The sequence below is a fragment of the Rana temporaria genome, chromosome 2 (genome assembly GCF_905171775.1).
Source record: "Rana temporaria chromosome 2, aRanTem1.1, whole genome shotgun sequence".
Taxonomy (NCBI): Eukaryota; Metazoa; Chordata; class Amphibia; order Anura; family Ranidae; genus Rana; species Rana temporaria.
The window spans coordinates 244,051,582-244,077,712 of record NC_053490.1 but is presented as its reverse complement, the minus strand read 5'-3'; the positions used below and the strand labels follow the sequence as shown (position 1 = coordinate 244,077,712).

Here is a 26,131-nt window from a genome sequence, read left to right as displayed (position 1 = left end):
AAGTTCACATATGTGATGCTGGAACCAGCACGGTTCCTGTGCAGGATGCCGCACATCACTCGCAGGCAGTTCACACCACAGTGCGAACTGTCAAATGGTACAGGAATATGACCTCATGCATGTGAACACCCATGCAATCCAATTCCAGTGCGCACCAAAAAAAAGGGTACTGCACCACTTTGGTGCAATTGTGATGCAATTTCAGCCATACAGACATTGCATGTGATCTGCACAGCAATGCGGTGCGAATCACATGCGATGTCCGTGTTCACACCAGTGTGAACCCAGCCTCAAGAGTAAATTTAGCCATTTTCCTATACTTCAGCTTTCAAAAATGCAGCCAACAAAACAACCATGTTTCTGTAACTTTTAAGGGCAAAATATTTACAGAATATTTACAACACAAGCTTTTTTTTCCCTACTAAACTAAACATCAAGTGCAATACAAAACATAGCTATCATTTAAAAGCTAAGCGGCCAATATATGCACTGCTGATTTCATGCAGGCATGAACTCAGTATAGAACTTACAGAAAGGATATACGGCTTGGTATACACGAAAGTCATAACCAAAGACAAAAATCCTTGTATATGGTACCTAAAAAGGAACTGAACTCATTTTCTAACAGGCTGCGAGCAACCAGACCATTATCGCAAACAGACATGCAATGTCTTTTCTGCAATAAAGTAAACCTACCTGCCTGTTCACAGACTGTTGCGGCAAATAAACTGAGCTGCGAAAGCGTAGTTTATATCGCCGGCATGGTCCCTGTGTGCCAGGATGACTGGCTCCTGCACTGGCAAATGCATATGCCAGAAGACCAGTACCCAGGGAGAAGACTGCCAGCAAGACACTGTTCGAGAGAAGGTAAGTATAATACTTTTAGTTACACTTTACCTAATCTTAAATCAGTATTGGTTACTGCCCAACAAGATTCACTAGAAGAAGCCTTTTCTATTCTGGTATATTAAAAAGGAGAAGTTCACCTTTGACAACATGTTACATGTTTCGCCCATTTTTAGGGCAAAACATGTAAAATGTTCTCAATGCTGCAGCCACAGTCAGATTCCCTCCCCGGAGAAGTTTCCCATACTAGCTGTCACTTTTTTAAATCAGCACGGCCGTGCGGGGCTCCTCCCATGTGGCTGCGTCATGAGAGAGAGAGAGAGAGAGAGAGAGAGAGAGAGAGAGAGAGAGAGAGAATGATCCTTTAAGGCTGTCGACTTGTAGTTAACAATGAACTACCACGGCACTGTGGAGCGTAGTGGTAGTTCACTGATTCTTCCAGTCAGTGTATCGGCTTGCCAGTAAGGGATGTACGGGCACAAAGATACTCTGAAAGGTCTTCAGGAGACCTGCATGGCACCAGCGATCCTACAAAAGAAAATAGTAAAACTTTTTCTTTAAATTTAATGCCATTTCTTCACAGTAACCCTAAGAAATGATACATTTCAAATCATTTTCATTTATAGAATTTAGCAGTCGATATACAATCCTCCAGTAAATCATGAATATAATTTACAAACATCAGCGAAAGAGACAATCTAATCGATTATTAAATATAAAAGATTTGCACAATAATAATAGTTATACATGTACGTTGTACAATGAACAATTTGAAAAAGTGTTTTCCAGTGATGGATATTGCCCAGCATGTGACCTCAATCAAGTAAATCCGATTTTTATACATAAAGTTTAGGTTTGCTAAAATCCAGTAATTTAGGATCAATTAGCTGTTCGACAATCTAGTTCTATACCATCTAACAAAACAGAAAAAGTTCTGGAGTGACTTAATTTTTTGCAGATTTTAATTTTCTCCTGAAATATTCTGGGGCAGCTTCAAAAAGCCAATCAGGATCCACCACACACAGGTCTCTCATATAGCACTTGGATGTGTGAAGAAGCTCATTGTAAATCACACAAGCAGGTTTACAGTGAAAAAGGACAGATGACGGATGTATAGCAACAGGTTGATGTGTCTCCACAGTTGTAAATGTTCCATCTGGTTGCACTTCAGCAGCATTCATGAATAGGCCATGGGCTAAGCACTGCCGGATGTTGCGCGAGTCTGTCCTTGAGGACTCTAATGGCATGGACATCTGCAAATTAAAGAGTGAGTATATGAATGTAAAGCAGGGTTGATCTACATTGAGATGTCAAAATACAGTGCCTTGAGTAAATACTCATACCCCTTGAAATTTTGCACATTTTGTCATGTTACAACCAAAAAGTTAATGTATTTTATTGGGATTTTATGTGATAGACCAACACAAAAGTGGCTCATAATTGTGAAGTGGAAGGAAAATGATAAATGGTTTTCAAAATATTTAACTAATAAATATGTGAAAAGTGTGACGTGCATTTGTATTCAGCCCACTTTACTCTGATACCCCTAACTAAAATCTACTGGAACCAATTGCCTTCAGAAGTCACCTAATTAGTGAATAAAGTCCACCTGTGTGTAATTTAATCTCAGTATAAATACAGCTGTTCTGTGAAGCCCTCAGAGGTTTGTTAGAGAACCTTGGTGAACAAACGGCATCATGAAGGCCAAGGAACAGGGATAAAGTTGTGGAGAAGTTTAAATGAGGGTCAAGCCTCGTACACACGCATGGTTTTCTCAGCAAGAACCAGCAAGTTAACTGCTGGCAGAGCTTTCTTGCAGAGTAAACCGTGCGTGTGTATGAGGCTTTATGTTTTCTCGTCAAGAAAACTTCCCAAAATCTAGACGATCAAAATAGAACCTGTTCTCTATTTTCTCGTTGTGATTCTCGGCAGAGTTTTCTTGCGGAGAAACCCGAGCATCTGTATACTTACCTGTCGCCGTGGAAACCCGCACATGCTTGAAATGACTGACGCTTGCGCGGCAGCTTCCAAGGCATAGGTAGGGTGTAGCAAAATGGCGGCGACGGCATCGAATGTTACGAGCGCATGCTTGTCGTAGTCGATGACATCACTGCGTTCGTGCCATTGAAAAGAATAGCAGTTCTTTTGAATGGAGTGTGTGTACACTCGGCCGGCAAGAGAATCTTGCCAAGGATCTCGTCAGGAAAAACATATTACGGAGTACTGTTCAATCCATCATCTAAAAATGAAAACAACTGCAAATCTATTAGGACATGGCAGTCCACCTAAACAGACAGGCCAGGCTAGGAGAGCATTAATCAGAGAAGCAGACAAGAGACCCATGGTAACTCTGGAGGAGCTGCAGAGATCCACAGCTCAGGTGGGATAATCTGTCCACAGGACAACTATTAGATATGCACTCCACAAATCTGGCCTTTATGGAAGAGTGACAAGAAGAAAGCCATTGTTGAAATAAAGCCATAAGAAGTCCCATTTGCGAGAAGTCATGTGGGGGACACAGCAAACACGTGGAAGAAGGTGCTTTGGTCAGATGAGACCAAAATCAAACTTTTTGGCCTAAAGGCAAAATCCACCATCCCCACTGTTAAACATGGTGGTGGCAGCATTATGTTGTGAGATGATTTTCTTCAGCAGGGACAGGGAAGCTGGTCAGAGTTGATGGAAAGATGGATGGGGCCAAATACAGGGCAATCTTAGAAGAAAACCTGTTAAAGAGTCTTCAAAAGACTTGAGACTGGAGCGGAGGTTCACCTTCCAGCAGGACAACAACCCTAAACAAACAGCCAGAGCTACAATAGAATGGTTTAGATCAAAGCATATTCATGTGTTAGAATAGCCCAGTCAAAGTCCAGACCTAAATCCAATTGAGAATCGCTGTTCGCGCTCTCCATCCAATCTGATAGAGCTTGAGCTATTTTGCAAAGAAGAATGGGCAACAGTTTCACTTTCTAGATGTACAAAGCTGGTAGAGACATATCCAGTGGCGGCCCGTTCATAGGGGGCGCAGGGGCGCCGCCCCCCCAAAGCTACTCATCAACCAAAAAAAATAAAATGAAAAAAAAAATGACATTTTTTTATTTTATAACATGTCCCTTTAAGTGTGTGTGTGTGGGGGGGGGCGGAGCGCCGGCCACAGAGGTGCTGTGGGAAGCATGATGTCATCTAAATCGTGAGATTGGGCAAGCAAATCTATCGGCTGGCTTTTATACTGCCCATGGAGCGCAAAGCTCCGCGCTCTCACAACCACTCTGTGCTGGATGTGTCCCGTTGGTGGTTAGTGATTGGCTGGTCCATAGGACTTAGGGCGGTGCTTTTATCGGACCAGCCAATCACTTCCGGTTTTCTCAGTGACTCATCCTGGCTAGTCTGAACATTTCAGGATTTCGGCCAGGGGTCGGGACATCTCACTGAGCTGCTAGCAGGTAATTAGGCAGAGAACTCTCGTGTTGTGCTCTCAGAACGTGCAGCAGTTTCCAGTGTACTTTGTGTAGAGGATCTGGGGGGTAGAAGGAGGGGGAGTGCAGTGAAGGGCTGAGAAGCTTTTAGCACATTTCCTGGGGACAGTAATCTGGATGGGGCTGTTAGTGTTATTACACATCTCCAGTATGTGTAACACGAGGGTTCCCAGCTCTGCAACCTCCTAGAGTCATGCAGCTCATGCTGTGTGTATAGGTCTGTATTCTCTCATCTCTCTCTCTCTCTCTTTCTATTCTAAATCTATCACTCTATCTATTTATTATCTATCTCTCTATCTATCTACCTATCTATTTATTATCTATCTATCTATCTACCTACCTACCTATCTATTCTATATCTATCTATTTATATCTCTCTATATATCTATCTATTATATCTCTATCTATCTATCTATTATATCTCTATCTATCTATCTATTCTATATCTATTTCTATCTATCTATCTATTCTATATCTATAGCTAGCTATCTATTCTATATCTATAGCTAGCTATCTATTCTATATCTATCTATCTATCTATCTATTTTATCTCTATCTATTCTATATCTATCTATTCTATATCTATCTATTCTATATCTATCTATTCTATCTATTTATTATCTATCTATCTATCTATCTATTCTATATCTATCTATTCTATATCTATCTATTCTATATCTATCTATCTATCTATCTGTCTATTCTATATCTATCTATTCTATCTATTTATTATCTATCTATCTATCTGTCTATTCTATATCTATCTATTCTATCTATTTATTATCTATCTATCGGTCTATTCTATATCTATCTATCTATCTATAGCTAGCTATCTATTATATATCTCTCTCTCTTTATATCTATCTATTTATCTATCTATTTATATCTATCTATATCTATCTCTCTCTCTCTATCTATCTATCTATCTATCTATCTATCTATTCTATTTCTCTGTCCGTCTGTCTGTAAGCCCAATCATGTGTGAGTGACGTTGATGTGTGAGTGAAGTTTGAAAACCATTTATCATTTTCCTTCCACTTCGCAATTATGTGCCACTTTGTGTTGGTCTATCACATAAAATCCCAATAAAAATACATTTACGTTTTTGGTTGTAACATGACAAAACGTGGAAAATTTCAAAGAGTAAGAAATACTTTTTCAGGGTACTGTACGAGCTTGTTGTCTTTGTTTCATGTGTATTCCTACAGTATGTCTCTTCTATAACTGTAAAGAAAAATCTCTTTCTTAAAAAGTTCACAGATTAAGCCAAAAATACAATCTACATACAGTCATGGCTGAAATTGTTGGCACCCCAATTTTTTTTCCAGAAAATCAAGTATTTCTCACAGAAAAGTATTGCAGTAACACATGTTTTGCTGTGCACATGTTTATTCCCTTTGTGTGTATTGAAACAAAACAAAAAAAGGGAGGAGAAAAAAAGCAAATTGGACATAATGTCACACAAAACTCCAAAAATGGTCTGGTCAAAGTTCTTGGCACCCTTTCAAATTTGTGGATTAATAAGATTGTTTCAAGCATGTGATGCTCCTTTAAACTCACCTGGGGCAAGTAACCGGTGTAGGCAATATAAAAATAACACCTGAAAGCAGATAAAAAGGAGAGAAGTTCTTTGCATTGTGTGTCTGTGTGTGCCACACTAAGCATGGACAACAGAAAGAGGAGAAGAGAACTGTCTGAGGACTTGAGAACCAAAATTGTGGAAAAATATCAACAATCTCAAGGTTACCAGAGATCTAGATTTGCCTTTCTCCACAGTGCGCAACATTATCAAGACGTTTGCAACCCAAGACACTGTAGATAATCTCTCTGTGCATAGACGGAAGAGAACAATTGATGAAAGGTTGCAACGCAGGATAGTCCGGATGGTGGATAAGCAGCCCCAAACAAGTTCCAAAAAAATTCAAGCTGTCCTGCAGGCTCAGGGAGCATCAGTATCAGCGCAAACTATCCGTTGACATTTAAATGAAACACTATGGCAGGAGACCCAGGAGGACCCCACTGCTGACATAGACATACAAAAGCAAGACTGCAGTTTGCCAAAATGTACTTGAGTAAGCCAAAATCCTTCTGGGAAAACGTCTTGTGGACAGATGAGACCAAGATAGAGCTTTTTGGTAAAGCACATCATTCTACTGTTTACCAAAAACGGAATGAGGCCTACAAAGAAAAGAGGTTCAATGATGTTTTGGGTTGTTTTGCTGTCTCTGGCACTGGGTGCCTTGAATGTGTGAAAGGCATCATGAAATCTGAGGATTACTAAAGGATTTTGGGTCGCACTGTAGAGCCCAGTGTCAGAAAGCTGGGTTTGCTTCCGAGATCTTGGGTCTTCCAGCAGGACAATGACCCCACACATACGTCAAAAAGCACCCAGAAATGGATGGCAACAAAGCGCTGGAGAGTTCTAAAGTGGCCAGCAATGAGTCCAGATCTAAATCCCATTGAACACCTGTGCAGAGATCTTAAAATTGCTGTTGGGAAAAGGCGCCCTTCCAATAAGAGAGACCTGGAGCAGTTTGCAAAGGAAGAGTCGGTTGAGAGGTGCAAGAAGCTTTTTCATGGTTATAGGAAGCGACTGATTTCAGTTATTTTTTCCAAAGGGTGTGCAACCAAATATTAAAGCGGGGGTTCACCCATCAATTTAACAGTTCGAAAAAGCAGTTACATTCCTGGCATGCCGGGAATGCTAACTGTCACATTGGTTGTGCTCTCAACCAAACTGTCAAACCATCCAATGGCTGGTGTCATAACTGATCACATGTGCAGCATCATGGCAGTTGAAGATTAAACAGAGGCCAAGACACGCCTTAGCAGCCGTCAAATAACTCCTCTTCGCTTAGAAACGCCCATTCCCGCAGGATTCCCCGCTCGGAGCCGGAAAACAAGGGCTCATATAACGATAAGTACAAGTAAAAAAAAACAAAACAAAAAAAAAACAGCATACTGCAGATGTTAGCAGTATGCTACAGCTAATGTCAAAAAGTGGATTTTTGGGTGAACCTCCACTTTAAGTTAAGGGTGCCAAGAATTTTGACCAGCCCATTTTTGAAGTTTTGTGTGACATTATGTCCAATTTGCTTTTTTTCTCCTCCCTTTTTGTTTTGTTCCAATACACACAAAGGGAATAAACGTGTGTATAGCAAAACATGTGTTACTGCAATACTTTTCTGTGAGAAATACTTGATTTTCTGGAAAAATTTCTGGGGTGCCAAAAATGTTGGCCATGGCTGTATGCAAACAACTATATTGTAGCAAAATAAAACAGTTTTAATCCCTACAGAGAGGGTTGGTGGCTGCTTTCTTTTTCTTCTTTTTTTGTTGGCTAAAAACATTTTTGACATGTTCAGAAAATATGTTCTTGTAAAAAAAAAAAAAAAAAAAGTGCCCTTGTAACTTCCTTTAAGAGTAATAGAAAGAACATACATCCTTATATTTCTTGTAAAACTACTAATCCAATCAATCCACCACATAATGGAGATGAACAGTCAGACATGTTTGATGTTCAGCCTTTGTGACAACCATGACTTCCTCCATTGATACTATATAGATCAGGGATATTCAATTAGCGGACCTCCAGCTGTTGCAGAACTACAAGTCCCATGAGGCATAGCAAGACTCAGACAGCCACAAGAATGACACCTAAAGGCAGAGGCATGATGGGATTTGTAGTTTTGCAACATCTGGAGGTCCGCTAATTGCATATCCCTGATATAGATTAATAAATGTAGCCACCCAGAGATAGCCAGTGTAAAATTAAATACAAAGCAAGCCTGAAAAAATAAAGATAAATCTAGCCAACACATCTAAGGTCTGGTAAACGGTAAAATATTAATACATAACTTTATTAAATTGTTTTTATATCTGCCTGTAGTTTCATTTTAAATATTTTCTAATTTACCCATAAATTATAATATATCCTTGTCCAATATTTTTTATTAAATTTTTCAAAATTTTTAACAAGCCGTGGTTTGCCCACGCAGGGGCGACATAGAACATACAACAAAAAAAAATATAAAAAATGTAAGAAATAGCGCATGAACACATAATAGACAACAAGATCAATTATAACCCAGGCCATAAAGGACCAGGTTGAAACATAGACCTATGTCCTAAACACAAATATCTTTCTGTACCTAGGAGTACAGCAGCTTGCATTGTTGGTCCTTATAACGAAGAATAATGACAGAGAAAGCAAACAGGAAAGAAGGAGAAGGGAAAACGAAAGAGTAGAGAGAAAGAGAAGCCCCAGAAGAGGGCAAGTATCACGGACATGGGACCCGCCGGAGCAAGTCTTCCTAAAGCCGACCATAACTGGTCGGGGGCAGGGATGGAAAAGCATAACTTATCCATGGTTCCCACACTTTCAAGAATTTTGCATGCGAATCCTTCAATATACTGGACATCTGCTCATTAATCATCATAGCCGTCATTCTGGATCTCACCCCCTGGAAAGCAACCGACGGAGTCTTCCAGGCCTGAGCAATAGTCCTTTTGGCAGAAATAAAAAGATACGTGGCCAATTTCTGTTGGGGCGCAAATAGGCCCAGTATCGGGCAGTGTAAAAGAGCCAATCGGGCATCCCTACGGACCGTCACATGAAATAATGTCTGTAATAGGCCAAAGACCCTTGACCAAAAGCCGATCAAGCGTGGGCACGACCACCATACATGTAAGACGTCCCCACGTTGACCACAATTCCGAAAGCATCTGTCACTGCTACCAGGATAAGCGTGGGCTAGTCTAGCTGGAACCCAGTACCACCGCAGAAGTACTTTATAGGCGGCCTCTAGAATGGAAGTGTTAAATGAACACTTCGCAATTGACGTCCAAGCTTTGCTCCAGTCCTCTCCCTCAACACTAGAACCAAGGTCTCGCTCCCATTGAGTCACATAGGAGAGGGTCGACAAGGACGACCTACTATTAAGAGATGCATAAAGCAAAGAAATAAGACCTGGGGACCCCGGAGAATGTAGACAAGTGTGCTCAAAAGAAGTCGTTCGAAAAGGAAAAGTAGAGGTACGACGAAGAGAAAGAATCCAATTGCGCAATTGCAAATAACGAAAATACTCTTGTCTAGGAATCTCGTGTGTCACCCGAAGGGCCTCCCATGATGGGAACGAACGCGCGGATAAAAAGTGTTTCACTCTGGAAAAACCATGGGTGGTCCACCAGGAGAAAGAACGGGGTTGTTCCAACCCTGGAAGAAAAAGAGGGTTGCTGACAATCGGTAGGAGAGGTAGGAAGGGGGACATCAAGTTCCCGGAATACCTAACAGAATCCCACAGCTTCAAACTATGAAGCATTAAAGGGCTTAACATAGTGGGACGTAATCCACGGGGAAGCCAGAGCAGCGCTTCTAAAGAAGTCGGGGCACAATTAGGCAGTTCCAAAAGCACCCACAATGGGACGTCAGAGGTAGCGTGTAACATGGACAGTTGAGAGATCTGAGCCGCCAAGTAATACTTGGCCAGGTTGGGAACTCCCAGGCCACCCTGTAATCTGTGAGTATAGAGCGTTGCTCTGGGAACTCTGGGATGCTTGTGAGCCCATATAAACCGAAGAATTCTAGTCTGCAAGAGACGTAGGAAAAAGGAGGGGACTTGTATGGGTAGGGTCCGAAAGAAATAGAGGGCCTTGGGGAGGATCGTCATTTTAACCGCATGTATCCGTCCTATCCAAGAAAGTGAAGGAAATTGCCAAGAGTGGAGAAGAGATGTCAGGGAGCGCAGTAGAGGATAATAGTTGGCTGAAAACAGAGTTGAGTACGAGGAAGTAAGTTTGATCCCCAAATAGTCAATAGACTGAGATGCCCAGCGATAAGGAAATTGGGACTGCAGATGCAGGACTAGGTCGTCAGGAAGAGTTATATTCAATGCTGTGGTCTTAGAAAGATTAATACGAAGACCCGAGATAGCGGAAAAGTTATCCAGCGTTACCTGAAGGTTAGGAAGGGTGATGATAGGGTTGGTAAGAACCAGGAGAGCGTCGTCCGCATAAAAGTTTGCCTTGTAATGGATACCCGCGTAAGGAACGCCAGTAATATCAGGGTTTTCACGGAGGGCCATAGCCAGAGGCTCCAGCGCAAGAACAAAAAGCGCCGGAGACAGTGGACAGCCCTGCCTTGTGCCCCGGAAAATCGGGAAAGGTGACGAAAAGAAACCAGCATATTTAACCGATGCTACTGGGGACGAGTATAGAGCTTTAATCCAGGCCAGAAAGTCCCCACCAAAGCCCCACCGTGCGAGCACAAATTCTAAGTAGTCCCAGGAGAGCGAATCAAATGCTTTGTATATATCAAGAGACAATACAAAGCCTGGTATTTTACGTTGGTGTAAAATATGAATTAAGTGTATGACCTTGCGGATATTGTCCCCCGCCTGCCTGCCTGGGACAAAACCCACCTGATCCCTATGTATAAGGGTTTGGAGATATATATTGACACGAGTGCTCAGAACCTTTCCCAAAACCTTCATGTCCACGTTCAACAAGGAAATGGGTCTGAACGCCTGAGGCTCATTGACCTCGTCCGATGTTTTAGGAATCATGGTAATAAAAGCTTTAAGGGATTCTGGGGAAGGTTGAGATCCCTGCTTCAATGAGTTAAAATAAGTGGCAAGATGGGGAGTCAATAGGGCGGCAAATTTCTTATAGTAGATTCCCGAAAACCCATCTGGGCCAGGGGCCTTCGAGGGTTTAAGTGACTTAATAGCCCTCCCGACTTCCTCCTCAGAGATATCTGCGTTTAAAGCATCGCGGGCCGCCGTGGATAAAGAGGGGAGATGGAGATCCTGAAAAAAGCGTACTGCACGCTCTGAATTGAACGAGTCTGGTTTTTGATACAGATCAGACAAGAAGGTGGCAAACTCTGCTGTGATCTTCGTTGGGTCGGAGGTGAGACCCCCACCCCTGGCACGCAGCCGAATAGGTTTGTGTATACGGCCCACGGAATTGAGTTTCCGGGCCAGCATGGGTCCTGGTTTGTTAGCACTAGTATAGAATCTATGTCTGGCCCATCGTAAGGCTTTTTCTGCCTGTTCACTGGTAAGGAGATCCAGCTCGGTAGCCAGTACATCTCGGGCCTTACGTGTAGCCACAGTAGGCCGAGCCTTCCACACTTCATCAGCCTGAGCCAAGCGGAAAGTCAGCTCCCGCACCCAAATTATAATATATCATGCTGTTGTTTGGTTTTGATAATGATGTGGAATGTTTCCAAGAGTGATAAAAAGTGAAAGTTGTCAGCACTTCTGTATTTGTGCAAGGTAGGTAGACACTACACTCAAGTCATTAACTGTTGCTCAGAAAGACCAGGGCATTAGTGACTGGGCAAAAAACAAAAAATGACATACCTTTATACAAATGTCTCTGAGCTGAGCACGAACCTCTGAAACCAGAATCATATTTCTGACATTTATGAAATTTTCACGGCACCAGTCCTAAGCATAAAAAAAACACAAAACAACAATTTGACTTCTAGTCATTCTTTTATAATATCAGATTACATTAGACTATAACGTTAAAGTGAAGATCTGCGAATACTGATAATGCGAGTATGCCTAGTCACTCCTGTTTCTGACCTGAGAAATAAAAGCCCTGCATCGATCAAGGTGGCATCCCCAAAACCAAGCATGGTAAGTCAGTAATGGCTGAAAGATCAGCTGCAGAAAGATCACAGGTAGTAATGGTGTCTAGTTTTTGGCCCTCTGCCTACATTTCTTTGGGCACAGCTTCCAGAGTTTAGTTCCTTTGTAAAGTCAGAAGGTATTTTATGCTTTAAGATAAAAAAGCCTTCTGTGTGCAGCAGTCCCCCTTAGCCCATCTCGATCCAGCGATGTTGTGCAGGAGACTATGCTGCCATTGGTTCACTGACTTTGAAAGCAGCAGGAGCCAATGAGGAGAGAGCGGGGGCGGGGCCGGTCCGTCTCTGAATGAACACACAGAGCTCATTTAGAGCTTGGTTCAGGTCCCCACTCAACAGGGGGGAGGGGCCAGGAATGCTGAATAGGGACCCACGTGGAGGTGACCCTCCACTTAGCTTTCAATTATTCCACAGCATACCAGAACTTGTTGGCAATCTTAGACACCGATTAAGATGAGACTGTCCCATTTAACTGTGCTGGAGTTGAATAATGAATGGATGGAGCACTGTATTGGTTGAATTCTGTCTGTGCTCACTTGGGGCCATGAGGCCAACCCAGTCTCTTACTGTCATAAGACCTATTACACCCTTCGTACATAATTTTAACTCTCCTGCCTCCACCCCCCCCCCCCTTTTTTTTTTTTTTATTACCCTTTTCATGCAATAAAAAAAAAAAAAATCCAAAATTAATTTATTTTTTCCCCCCAGAAAGTAAATAAGACATGTTTAGAATATACAAACACAAAGAAAAAAGGTAGCACACAGATTATGCAATGGTACCTAGTAACACGTGCAACAGATACATGTCAATGAGGGTTTGTGTCCTCTAAGGGTGCATGTGGGAAACACCCACCAGGGTCAAAAGGCTGTCATCTTGTATCGTATTTCCGGGAAAAAAGACCCATAGCAACTAAACCACCAATGAAATGTTAGAATTGAAATGAAACTACCCAATTTTACAGAGTTGGTGGGGACAAAAAAAACAGGTGGGAAAGGGCGAGAAGGGAAAAAAGGAGAAGAGGAGGAAGGGGGGGTTTAAACTCAGAGTTAGGTTGTCAAAAGACGAGGGGGGGGGGGGGGCCTTTGAACGTTAGGAGTCACTTCAATGAGAGCCTTCCCTTCCTCAAAATCTCAGAATAAATGAACATGCTCCATAGTGTCCAGGTGTACGTGTAGGTCTCTAGTTTCTGCTGAGAGGTCAAAATCAAGTCCTCCATCCAGGTTAGTTCCGCCTGATGCCAGTGGAATATCGGCATATGAATCAGAGCCCACAGAAGGAGCCGGGGAGGTTGGATGTACTCGAGAAGAGGAAGTCTCGGCCACGTGAAGTTCACATTGCAGCAATGTGTAATTTCTTCTGTGTTGTCACATGAAAAGATATAATAAAACTCACTTTTGTGAGATACTGTATATATATATATATATATATATATATATATATATATATATATGTATGTGTGTGTGTGTGTGTGTTTCTGCCCAGAATGGCTGCCCTGTAGCAGTAAATTTGTTATAGGGCAGTCTTCATGCGGTTAATGACCTTTGAATGTGTATAATTTAACACTGGCTGTGTGTATTTATGTTACAGAAGTACCTCTTCTCTAGCTGTGTCTGAGGAACAATACCTTTCATCTATCTTTCACATATTGACCTGTATTTTATGTCCTGAATAAGAAATACAAAAAATGTGCTACAGTAAGCAGTATTGTGTATGTGGCTGCCCTGCCACCCTGGACCACCGCCTGTGTTGGTAGTCAATAAATATGACCCTGACTTTAGTCAGTTTTCATAAAAAGTAAAAGGTCAATTCTGCCTAATCCGGACAAGGGATACTTGCCTTATTTTTGCCCAGGCTTTTGAAAGCACGATAGATATTTAGTAAGGTGATATGGTCCCCCTCACTGGAGATGAACTTCTTACGAGCTGCCTGTACATCATCTCTTTTAGCAGGAGGATTATGGAGAACACTGTCCACTGAAAGCAGAGCCACAATAGTCAGGATTTCTTCTGTACAATGAAATTTTGGTGAAATGAGAATAGTCTGAAAAGGAAATAGGAAGCAAAATTTTATAAGACAGGTTATTGTAAAGGTTTCTATTTATAATCTAAGCACATTTTCACAATGCACATGATGCAAGTCTAACATATTTCACAGAGGTAGTAGGTATTTAGGGAGTTACCTTTGAAAACCGTGGTTCCAAAGGGAAAGCAGCCATCTTTTTTCCAAGTGGTGTGAGGATGATCTGGTCTTCCTTTCTCTCGATTGCACCTAGAAGATCCAGCTGATCGATAGCAGCACGCATGGCATCTAAAATAGAAAAAAAATCCCTTATTTACAATAAAAGTTACACCATACTTCCTTTAACAATCTTCACATTAATGTTGTTCTAAAGAAATAACAAAGCATTGAAGATTTCCCCTTCCAAAATGAATTTGATTCACATGGGAATGTAATTAGAAAATCATGCCAGAGTTTGAATTTCTCCCGTTACCTAGAGCAAAATCTAGCTACCCTGCAGCCGCCGGCTTCCCACCGGCTTCAGGGCAGACACAGGATCTTTAAAAATAAATGCATACACCTCACCCCTGTTGCTCCAAAATCCCCCACAATGCCGCCCCCCTCCCCCATTCCTCCAACATCCCTCCCTGTTGTGCTGCTGGTTGGCATTCCCTCCTCTCACTCCTGCTGGCTGTAGCTTGGGAACAGGACACAAGCTGCCAGACTGGAGAGCGGTTGAAGGGCGGGTTGGTAAACATGTGTTAATCAACCCCCCCCCCCCTCTCTTTTCCTTTAATTGACACAGTCACTGACCAGTACTGAACGTTCCTGTGCCCATTTGTTATGTACTGACGGTTTTAGTTTTTATATATATATATATATATATATATATATATATATATATATATATATATATATATATATATATATATATATATATATATATATATATATTAGGAATTTAGCAGGAATTTGGTAAATTTTGCCATGTATGTATCCACCAATAATGTGTATTTTTAGAAAAAATAATGTATGTTTTGATTGATATTTGCGCAAATATCAAAGGACCTAAAAAAAAAAAAAAATCAGTAGCACATTCCTTTTATTCTATTGGTCCTATAGTTTCAGAAAATGTATGGTTTAGGGTGGGTTTCACAAACTCTGAAAGCTGTAAAGGAAAGGGGAAAACATCCTGGTCATCTAAGTTTAGAAGTGGAGTGCAGGGCCTAAAAGCAAAAGGGTTCACGTTTCAAGAATTTCCATATAAAATGAGCCAAGTTTTACAGATTTCGCACACACCTGGAGAGGGCCTGGACATAAAATCAAATGTAAGAATATTCGGAACTCTCAGAACCAGAAGTTGCAGCATTACACTGGCTAGATTACACCTGTGCAAAAATACAAAACATTATTCACAATTAAAAAAACAGAAACAAGTGAGAAGACATTGTTTTACACCAAACAAAAAAAAGAACATGACCCACTAAATAGGTAAAATGTTTCTATTGTGTGCGATAGAAGGTAGACATACCAGCTTTAAAAGGGGTTAGTAAAGGCAGGTTTTTTATCTTAATGCAGGGTTTGACAAATTTGCTTGGAAACTAGAAGCCAGCTAAAAAAGTTAAGAACCAGAAAACGCGCCCTGTTCCAACGAGCTCGCGCGCAAAAGTGAACACATACGTGAGTCGCGCCCACATATGTAAACGGTATTCAAACCACACATGTGAGGTATCGCCGCGATTGGTAGAGCGAGAGCAACAATTCTAGCCCTAGACCTCCTCTGTAACTCAAAACATGTAACCTGTAGATTTTTGCGCTGATAGGCTGCACTAATGGGCACTGACAGGCGGCACTGTTGGTACAGTGGCTGTGTTTGATAGTACAGTGGCTTCGTTTGATGGGGCACAGTGGTTGCGTTTGATGGGGCACAGTGGTTGCGTTTGATGGGGCACAGTGGTTGCGTTTGATGTTTAACCACTTTAGTACTTCCCCTGTATATGACGCTTCATTACCAGGCCGTTAAGTCTGTTTTCAGTGCGGTCATGGTTTGGAAATTACTCGGGTCATGCAACACTGTACACAAATTAATACCGGTTGGGTTTTTATTTTTACTATTGAACAGAAAAAGGACTACAACTTTGAAAATGTTTCCCTTATATCGAAAAGAGTGGACAGTATAAACACCTAAAAATTATCCCTTTTTTTGCAAAGTGGACACCCCAAGGTGCAAATTTTCCAAAGTTTTTTGGGAAATGGGAAAAAAATATGCTGGTAGTGAAGGCGTTAAAACATGGAGCTTGGTATTGGGTGCAAGACCCAGCACATCATTAAAATAGCAGTCCATGCTAAAACTAATATCCCTGCATCTATAGACGCCAACATTCTAACACGAACGGTTAGTGGCTGCATTTAGTCACTCTCTCTTACCTTAACGCCGCTGTTCGCGCTCTGTGTGTGATGTCACGTGACTGGCGTGTGCACTCTGCACTGTCTGCAGCCTCCAGGCAGCTCCTTTACGGAGTGACTCCCCGTGGCAGTGACGTAGGTGGCCCCGCCCCCTCAGCAGAATTCCCCAATCCCCAGGGCGAGAGGGGGCCAGAGGCGGAGCGCCTGCTGCCTATCGATGTGCTCTATGCTGTAATCATCCCCGACCCGCACACAGATAGGCACAGCTGATGGCGGCGGCTCCATGACAGACAGTCTGCATGCTCTCTCATGCGATGACGATCCATCCCGGCCGGCAGCTCGCTTCGCTCCAGTCCCCTTGGTACGCCCCTGGGAAGCTTAGGCCGCAAAGTCACGGCCCGACGCGATCGCGTGGGGCGCACAGAGACACAGGGTTACCCCGGGCGCCAGGTCGCTAATTCTAGTCGCAATTGCGACCTGGCGCCTGGGATTTGTCAAACGCTGGCTTAGACACAGCAGCGGCACCATTGGCTCCCGCAGTTGTCAACCAAATTCAGTTAGCCAATGAGGAGAGAGGGGGGAGTCCTATTTCTGATGGAATACATGGGAGCTCAGCTCGGCACGGGTGCCCCTATAGCAAGCTGCTTGCCGTGGGGGCATTTGAAGGGAGAGACAGGCCAGGTAGATATAACGTTTTTATTTTTTTTTATAAAAATAACAAAGGAGGAGACTTTACAATCACTTTAAAGCGGTTGTATACCCCGCTTGGTCATTTTTACCTACAGGTAAGCCTATAATAAGGGAAAAAGGAAAATAAACTGCACTAAGAATGTGAAAAAGCCCCCACGGTGAATGGGTGAAAGTAATGGTAGTAAAAAAGCTTCAAAACCTGCTGCAAAACAAAACAGTGAACAAATATGGAAAATGATAGGTTGCGCCAACTACATAAAGGTACCCAAAGTGACAAATAATCAATTATGAGTAAATGAATACCCATTAAATACATGAAATGTGATAAAAATGAAAATAAAAAGGTAAAAAAAAAAAATTATTCCACCTGTTACCACATGAAAGACTAAAGAATATTACAATAACAAATACAGTGAACCAATAAACACACAACTGCATTGAGACATGCAATAATGAAATAACATTTAGAACACTTGTGCAAAAATGTCTCTAATCAATTCTTCCAGATAGTAAATATTCTTGTCATGAAGCAATCTTGTGAGATCCACCACTGAAATTGTAACAAATGCCTGCTTACCAGATCTCCGTGACCCCCCCCCCCACGCAATTTTGTTGCGAAACGGAACTGCGCTTGACGTCACCACCCACCATGCTCACTACCAGCAGGAACAGGTTTATCCGTGTGTATCCGGCACCACAGTTTTAAGGCTGTTTATACCGCTTCATTTGTAATTTTTTCTTTTTTTTTCTTTTCAATAAATTTGTAACCGTTTTACACTATGGGAGCATTATGTTTTCTTGGCATGACACCTGGAATTGGGATGTACTGAGTGTATCTTGATGTGCGCTGACCTGGATTATGATACTCGGTTTTGACTGGACCAGATCGGGCAATTTAGTTCAAAGCTTCTCCTGATCCTCTGTAGTGTGTGTGTGTGTGGGGGGGGGGGGGGGCACGGAGATCTGGTAAGCAGGCATTTGTTAAAATTTCGGTGGTGGATCCCACAAGATTGCTTCATGACAAGAATATTTACTATCTGGAAAGAATTGATAAGAGAATTTTATGCACGGGTGTTCTAAATGTTATTTCATTATTACACATCTCAATGCAGTTGTGTGTTGATTGGTGCACTGTATTTGTTATTGTAATATTCTTTAGTCTTTCATGTGGTAACAGGTGGAATACATTTTTTACCTTTATTTTCATTTTTATCACATTTCATGTATTTAATGGGTATTCATTTACTCATAATTATTTGTCACTTTGGGTTTATGCACTTTTTGTGCTACCTTTATGTAGTTAGCGCAACCTATAATTTTCCAAGCCTATAATAAGGCTTACCTGTAGCGAAAATCAATATCTCCTAAACCTGCACGAGAGCTTCGTTCTAAGGTAAGCATTTCATAATGTGCTAGTATAGTAATGCATACTAGCAAATTATGCTACCGTCTTGCAGGTTTTTGTGGGGAGTTTTTTCAGCAGTTTATTACCGCTTGAGCATGGCAAAGATAACTGAATCTGCAATGTTCCTGTCTCTCAGAACCTGTATTGAAACAGACAAACTGTCAAGGCCAGCGATTAAGAAGCAGGGTGGAAGATCAGTTCTCAATATAATAGATCAGGCCAATCTGGTACCAGCCACAGCATGTCGGCTAACAAACAAATAAGGCATACCACACTCCATGAGGCCAATTTACATCTATAAGAATGAGTTGGAATGCTTTTGATTAGGGGTGCAACGGATCACAATTGATCCGTGATCCGAACGGGTCACCTCCTTCGGATCGGAACACACTGTGATCCGCGGATTGCCGTGTAATGTTATGGCCGCGGCTCCGGTGCTAGGTCGAAGCCGCGGCCTTTTCTAACGTTATGGCCGCGGCTTCAGCCTACCTCCGGAGCCGCGGCCATAACGCTAGATAAGGCCGCGGCTTCGGCCTAGCTCCGGAGCCGCGGCCATCTTGGTACACCCGGCGGCGGCCCTCCTCTGTTTACACCCACAAAGGAGGAGCCCGCACTCGTGGGACACACGCTGGGAGAGTCTATACTACCTGAGGGGGGGGTGTGTCTTGCCCGAAGGGGGGGGGGGGGGGAGAGAATTGTTTTGCCGATCCGAAAAATTATCCGATCCGTGACTCCTGATCCGAGGAACGATCCGAACCGTGAGTTTTTTGATCCGTTGCACCCCTACTTTTGATCCTTCAAAACAGATGAGGCAATATCTTCAGCTGAGGAAAGGCATTGAGAGCCTTTGAATCCAAGATGGAGCCTAAATGCTGGCTATGCAAGCTTGCCAAATGTCCATCAAGGCCATTAGATACCCCCCCACCACCTGTGGATTGAACTGCTGGGGCAGACCTTCATGCTGAGGCAAATTTATTAGCAGGTTATGAGCTCTTGGGCTGCCAAGAATGCTTTAAAATGTGAGGGCCGGAGGGGAAGAAAACTTATGGGAATTTGAACCTGACTTAGAGGATCAAAAGAAAAAAAACATTATGTGAAATAGGAAGGTGCTGATCTGTGCCACTGATCCTTATTCTAAATCTAAAGCAACTGGGTAAGTACACTTATCCCCAATTACTTTAATAATTTCACTCAGCAAAACGCTGAAAAGGGTAGTTGTAACAAGGCCTTGTTACACTTGCTCTGCTGACAAGCAATTAAGCCAGATTGCTCTCTGAATTTGAAATGAAGAAAGGGCTTCCAGAGATAACACACAGCTAGCACCCAGCAAAATGTCACACACAAAAAAAATTGTATTTGTCATATGGTCAACAAAATCAATAAAGTGAGGATCAACACAAGCAGAGCCCGTTCTTTATTTTGCAATTCTGACCAGTTAGTTAAAGCGTTTGTCAAACCCGCCGCAACAAAAAAAAAAATGTATCCTGCATTTTTAAAGTATGTTATATGACATAGTGCTTGTCCTGTGTCATTTGGCCCCCAGTAACACCTAAAAAACCTGGCTGATCCTGCCAGTTTCTCCCCACCATCTGTAAACTGACCACGATGTATCATGGCTGCAGAACCATGACACTGTGGTCAGTTTATGTGCCTCCGTCATCAGCAGCCTGCTATCTGCTCTCCTCTCTGCTCCTGTGTCCTCCTCCCCTGTCTGTGTGTGAGCCGTCCCTCCCCCTCGTGCTGCTCTCATAACACTAACCTGTATACACCATCAGCACTGCCTCCTATCCTTGTCCCCCTCTGTGAATAATTTATAAATATAAATGCTGTAAATACCTAATTTAAGAGCCAAGATTGCGATCACATGACCAGCCAACTCTCTCCTCCTCCCCTCCAGACTGACAGAAGGGGAATCTCAGCCCCGCCCACTGCATCTCTCAGAGGAGGAAAGGAGAAAGCTGGCCAGTCATGTGATCGCAATCCCGACAGTGAAATTAGGTATTTGCAGCATTTATTTTTATAAAGCACACACAGAGACGAGGCAGTGCTGATGGTGTATACAGGTTAGAGTGGCTTAACAACAACGTTAACCACTTCAATACAGGGCTTTAATACACACCTCCATACCGGGCCTATTCTGGCACTTCTCTCCTACATGTACAAATCATCATTCTTTTGCTAGAAAATGACTCGGAACCCCCAAACATTATATATGTTTTTTTAGCAGACACCCTAGGGAATAAAATGGCGGTCATTGCAACTTTTTATCTGGCACGGTATTTGCGCAATCATTTTTAAAACGCCTTTTTTTTGTGAAAAAAAAAAATGGCTTCATGAATTAAAAAATAACAAAACAGTAGTTAGCCCAATTTTTTTGTAAGATATGAAAGATGATGTTACGCCGAGTAAATAGATACCTAATATGTCATGCTTTAAAATTGTGCACACTCATGGAATGGCGCCAAACTTCGTTACTTAAAAATCTCTATAGGCGACGCTTTTTTTTTTACAGGTTACCAGTTTAGAGTTAGAGAGGTGGTCTAGTGCTAGAATTGTTGCACACGCTCTAACGCACGCGGCGACACCTCACATGTGTGGTTTGAACGACGTTTACATACGTGGGCAGGACTTACGTGTGCGTTCGCTTCTGAGCACGAGCTACCGGGGACAGGGGCGTTTTAATTGTTTTATTTTACTTATTTATTTTTAAAAAAAATTTTCCCCGATCGTTTTTATTCCTATTACAAGGAATGTAAACATCCCTTGTAATAGGAATAGTGTGTGACAGGTCCTCTTTAAGGAGAGATGCGGGGTCAATAAGACCCCACATCTCTCCTCCAGGCTGGAAAGAATGAGATTGTGAAAAAAAAAAAAAAAAAAAATCACAGATCTCATTCTTACTAGCCGCAATTGCGGTTTGTTTACTTACGGGTACCCGGGCGTGACGTCATCACATCGTGCCTGGGCCTCCGACGGTCATAGAAATGACTGGTGACCAGATGGTCACCAGTCATCTCTATGCCTCCCATCCGGCACACGGCGGTCATCTCTCCATATTTATTGATTTTGTCATGACGAATACAAACAAGGCCCGACAGGCCGTACACACAAAGAACTATATACAATTCTTCAGCATTGACTCCTGCCCCCACAAGACGGAGCATCTTTGATAGAAATGGTTAGAGCCGTGTTAAGGTTAGATACTGGAGAGTCAACCTCTGGAATAGTAGACCATTTTGTAAAGAAATTCCCCTGGAAAGAGGGGTAGAGTGCCTAGTTTACTGGCAAGTAATTGTTTGTCTGGTTGTTTCCAATCATTGTAGGTAAAATAAACTGCATAGGGGATGAAAACTAAAACCTTGTGGGGATTATTTAGTTCTATGAGTACCAAGGACAGACACCATGGTAGGTGAAGTAACAGTTGAATCCTCTCATTTTTAAATAGAACATACAATCGTGGTCAGAAAAGAAACAAGCAATCAGTTTTCCTCTAATACATAACATTTTGTTTAACCACTTAAGGACCCCTTCACGCCGATATACGTCGGCAGAATGGCATGGCTGGGCACAATCACGTACCTGCACGTGTCTCTTTAAGCCCAGCCGCGGGGTCACACGTGACCGCGCCTGCCATAATGTCTCGGTCACTAAAAAACAAAAAAAACAAACAAACGCTGATCGCCGCCATTAGTAATAATAAAAAAAAAAGAATTATTAATAAAAATGCAATAAAACTATCCCCTATTTTGTAAACTATAAATGTTGCGCAGACCAATCGATAAACGTTTATTGCGTTTTTTTTTTACCACAAATAGGTAGAAGAAGAATACGTATCCGCCTAAACTGAGGAAATTGCATTTTTTTCAAAATTTACACTCTATTTTTGTTCATAGCGCAAAAAATAAAAACCGCAGAGGTGATCAAATACCACCAAAAGAAAGCTCTATTTGTGGGAAAAAAAGGACGCCAATTTTGTTTGGGAGCCACGTCGCACGACCGCTCAATAATCACTTAAAGCGACGCAGTACCGAATCGCAAAAAGGGGCAAGGTCCTTAACCTGCATAATGGTCCGGGTCTTAAGTGGTTAACAGATGAAAAATCATCTATTTGTAAGAAAGGAAGAGGAAGAAAGGGGAGATTTAGAAAAATACTTTATTTTACACATATTGCTCAAATGCAAAAAGGGTATTTACCCAATCCCCAAGGAATACTTATGGCTCCACCAGGACTAGGGGTTAATGCGGCAGGGAGGCTCTGTGAACACTTGTCACTGGTGGCAGCTGCTTGGAATGGCTAAACAGACCTGGTAAAAGCTATGCACAACTGTTGAAGAGGCTATGAAGCCCAGGATTACAGATCAGTGCTGAGAATCAGCCATCTGTGAGGAGAACTGTCTCAGACTCAGAACTTCCACAGGTGGCAGAGTACAGACAGGAAGGGCTGTTAAACATGTCCAGTAAAAGCTGTCCTCTGGAGAAAATAAATAATAATAATAATTAAAAAAAAAAAAAAAGACAAAAACACAGCCCAAACAAAAAATAAAGTGTTAGCTCCAGTCTAAAAATGCCCAGCCAGTTTACACTACAAAACAAGGATGTTCCTTTGCTTCAGCAGTGCCCCCCAGCTGCATCCTTTGCGTTCAGCCTAGTGTCCATTTCCTTTGAAGGTGGCAGTATAACCCTTAGTTGCTCCCCATCCATAAAGCTTTTTTTTTTTTAATGGATGATGAAGCAATAATGACAAACTCAAATATGTTAGCCATCATTAAACCTTTAGGCATTCTACAATAAAATCACTACTTCTTTGTATAGAGAGCTATGAATATGTTTACAAGCTTACCTCTGTATTTCTGGTACAGTCATTTTCTCAAGCTTCTCAAACTCATCTTCCGTATAGAGTCTATAGCATATCCCACTGTCCTCTCTACCTGCTCTTCCTGTACGCTGCCAGGCCTGGGCTTTTGATATCTTCTGCACTGCAAGCACTTCAAGACCACTATCTACAGATACAAACATATATTTAAGTTAGAAAACAAGCCATGTTCAGATGGGAACTTCTACATGTATCCTGTAAAGTGCTGCAAGAACGGTTGGCAATATATAAATCCTGTAAATAATAATCATAATAATGTTAATCCTCTGCCTGTGATTTGTTGTAAAAATTCAAAGATGAGGACCATTAATGCACACATGGATTAGGGAGGCATGTGTGGATAAAGAGTAATAGGTAATACAGGTTAAAATCATAGTTATTTCCAGCCTCCATCTTCACCACTCGGAAGTTCTCCTTTGGACATGCTGCTGCTCCCCTCCTTAAGTTTCATCAGCATCTTCCACAGAAAAACTTGACACCTTTTCTGCCCAAATTCTGCTGCTCCTAGATGCACTGGCAGTGGGTTTTACTTCCTGCCTCTAAACGCTGCTAAAAGCCTATGTGTGCATAGACACATAGGCTAACAAAAAACATCCTGTGTGCATTAGGCCCAATGACTAGGTAAAAAAAAAAAATTCCGACCCAAACTTTAAACACTCAGTCTGCGGTCCGGCATTCGTACCTGGGCACATACTGCCTGAAAAACAAGTACCACTAGGTGCACTGTCCAGCCACAGCAGTTTTTAGTCTCTTATAGTTTCATAAGTTAGCAGCAGCAGGGCTGGACGGGGGCACCTGTGCCCTCTGCAGACACCTCCCAGAGCCCCATGATCCGGGGCTAATCGCCTAGTATGCATGGTGTTTAAAAGCAGCAAGTAGTGTTCTTACAGACAAGTGTACATTACACACAGAGTTCTCCAAATTAAACCTAGGTTGGGTTTGCTTTTACTATGTCTGTATCAGAAATTACATTGTGGGATGGAGATAAGAGCAATGCCCAATCTCCAATAGCAGGAACTGGAACAGCAGCAGATATGCTGGGTAGTACTGAAATGCACCGATTTTGCAGCAAAAAAGTATATGCGGATAGATAATTCTATTAATAATGTGCTCATGTTTAACCTCCAAATACATTCTCATACCTGGGTTATACTTCTTTGCTTTCACCATGCCAGTATCTACCACATATTTGATCCCTGTTATAGTGATGGACGTCTCAGCAATGTTGGTCGAAAGAATAACCTTGCGGTGATCCTAAAAGAGATCTAGAATTTAGTTTACAGATGAACATGAAGAAATTACCATGATAATGCAAATATCAAATACAATGTACAGTGTAGCTTATCCTAGATTGAAGCTCCACACTCTGTACAGTGCTTAGATGCTACCAGGATTAGGTTGATAAACATTTGCAAAATAATACATGCTTTCCTGGTCGATCCTAAAATGTGATCAATGGGTTACCGCTGCTTTTTACTTACCTTGGGCGCATTATGAAAAACTCTAAGCTGTTGAGAGTGTGGTAAAGATGCATAAAGAGGCATTACGGTCATCTGTGGGCAGCCATCTGGAAGATGCTTTGCTATGTCTCTGCATGTCTTAGCCATTGCTTCAATTTCTTCCTGACCGGTCAGAAACACTAGTATGTCATGAGAAGCAGGTGCCTCCTGCAGGAATAAACATTTAAGCATTACATGGAAACAATTTATCACAAGGTGTACAGTTGTGCAATTTACTATTAAAGAGATCCTGTCACCAGACTTTTCTGAAGCAGTCAGATTTGCTGTCAAGTTCAAAGGCACTTTGCAATTAAATATAAAATTGTTTAAAAGTAAAAAAGTAGGAATTTAACATATTAGATTATTTTGGTGCTTTTACTTGCAATTTGTTGGCGACAGGGTCTCTAACCAGCTGAAGACATTGGCAATGCTACGCATTACCAAAAAAGACATCATCCAAGTACATAAACTGTAAGTAGCAATGTCCAGCCCTTCTGCCCCTCTGCCAATGGTGGAGGGAGTGAACTGACAAAAGAGTTTTGGCGGGGGGGGGGGTCCGTCCCCCTGTTACAACACAATAGAACAGCAGATCCCTGTACCAACATCAGATCATTAGTGCAGCGGCTCTGACTGAAGCAGTCCGTTTTTTTCCATTCAACCCAACGGCGGTGTGTACTAGGCTTTAATTTACCCTAATCAGCCGTAATCAACTTCCTCGCCTCCTCCCATTTTCCTGCTGTTTTTTTTTCTATTTCATTAACCATTAATATTTAAATGATTTCTTCATAATTTTTTTTTCATTTTTTCCCTCTTACAAAGGGTTAGAGGGGAACTGGTTAAGGATGAACTTTGCAAAACGATGTTTACTGCACTGTTAAAAAGGGCATCTGTGGCCACACATATCATTGACTCCATGATAATACTGACACAATTTAGAGCCTAGACGTTCCAATACAAGGTTCCTTCTTGAGTACTGTATAGCCAACTGTTTTTCGCTCTCCTTTTTGTTAGAGAACGTGATTGGGCCAATAGGATGTCAAGAAGCGCAGAATGGGTTTGCCCAATTTGTAAGGTAATCCAGACACTTTGCAAAATAAGTAAGAGTGATAGGGGGCACCAGGAGATGCCTGCTTATCATGCATGTGCACTTTAAAATAACCCTGTCCCCACAGGTCACTTGTACTCAAAGAACATCATAGCCGCAGAAAATAATACCCCCCCCCCCCCCCCCCCCCCGTGGTTCACAAAGTGACTTAAGAACCAGTGGAGGGAACCACAAAGTG

At 42.1% G+C, this 26,131-nt stretch overlaps 1 protein-coding gene across 1 annotated transcript in view; it reads right to left on the bottom strand.

Annotated features, from left to right (window-relative positions):
• Positions 1–354: 354 nt before the first annotated feature.
• The window catches only part of DHX33 (DEAH-box helicase 33), a 38,156-nt gene continuing 12,379 nt past the window's right edge, over positions 355–26,131 (bottom strand). Inside the window, exons 5-12 of the mRNA XM_040336731.1 lie at positions 24,831–25,016; positions 24,492–24,603; positions 23,317–23,476; positions 15,275–15,363; positions 14,157–14,284; positions 13,814–14,017; positions 11,687–11,773; positions 355–2,099 (exon numbers count right to left, since the gene is read on the bottom strand). Of these exons, the coding sequence (XP_040192665.1) occupies positions 1,791–2,099; positions 11,687–11,773; positions 13,814–14,017; positions 14,157–14,284; positions 15,275–15,363; positions 23,317–23,476; positions 24,492–24,603; positions 24,831–25,016 (1,275 nt within the window). The 3' untranslated portion in view covers positions 355–1,790. The remainder of the gene's footprint in view (positions 2,100–11,686; positions 11,774–13,813; positions 14,018–14,156; positions 14,285–15,274; positions 15,364–23,316; positions 23,477–24,491; positions 24,604–24,830; positions 25,017–26,131) is intronic.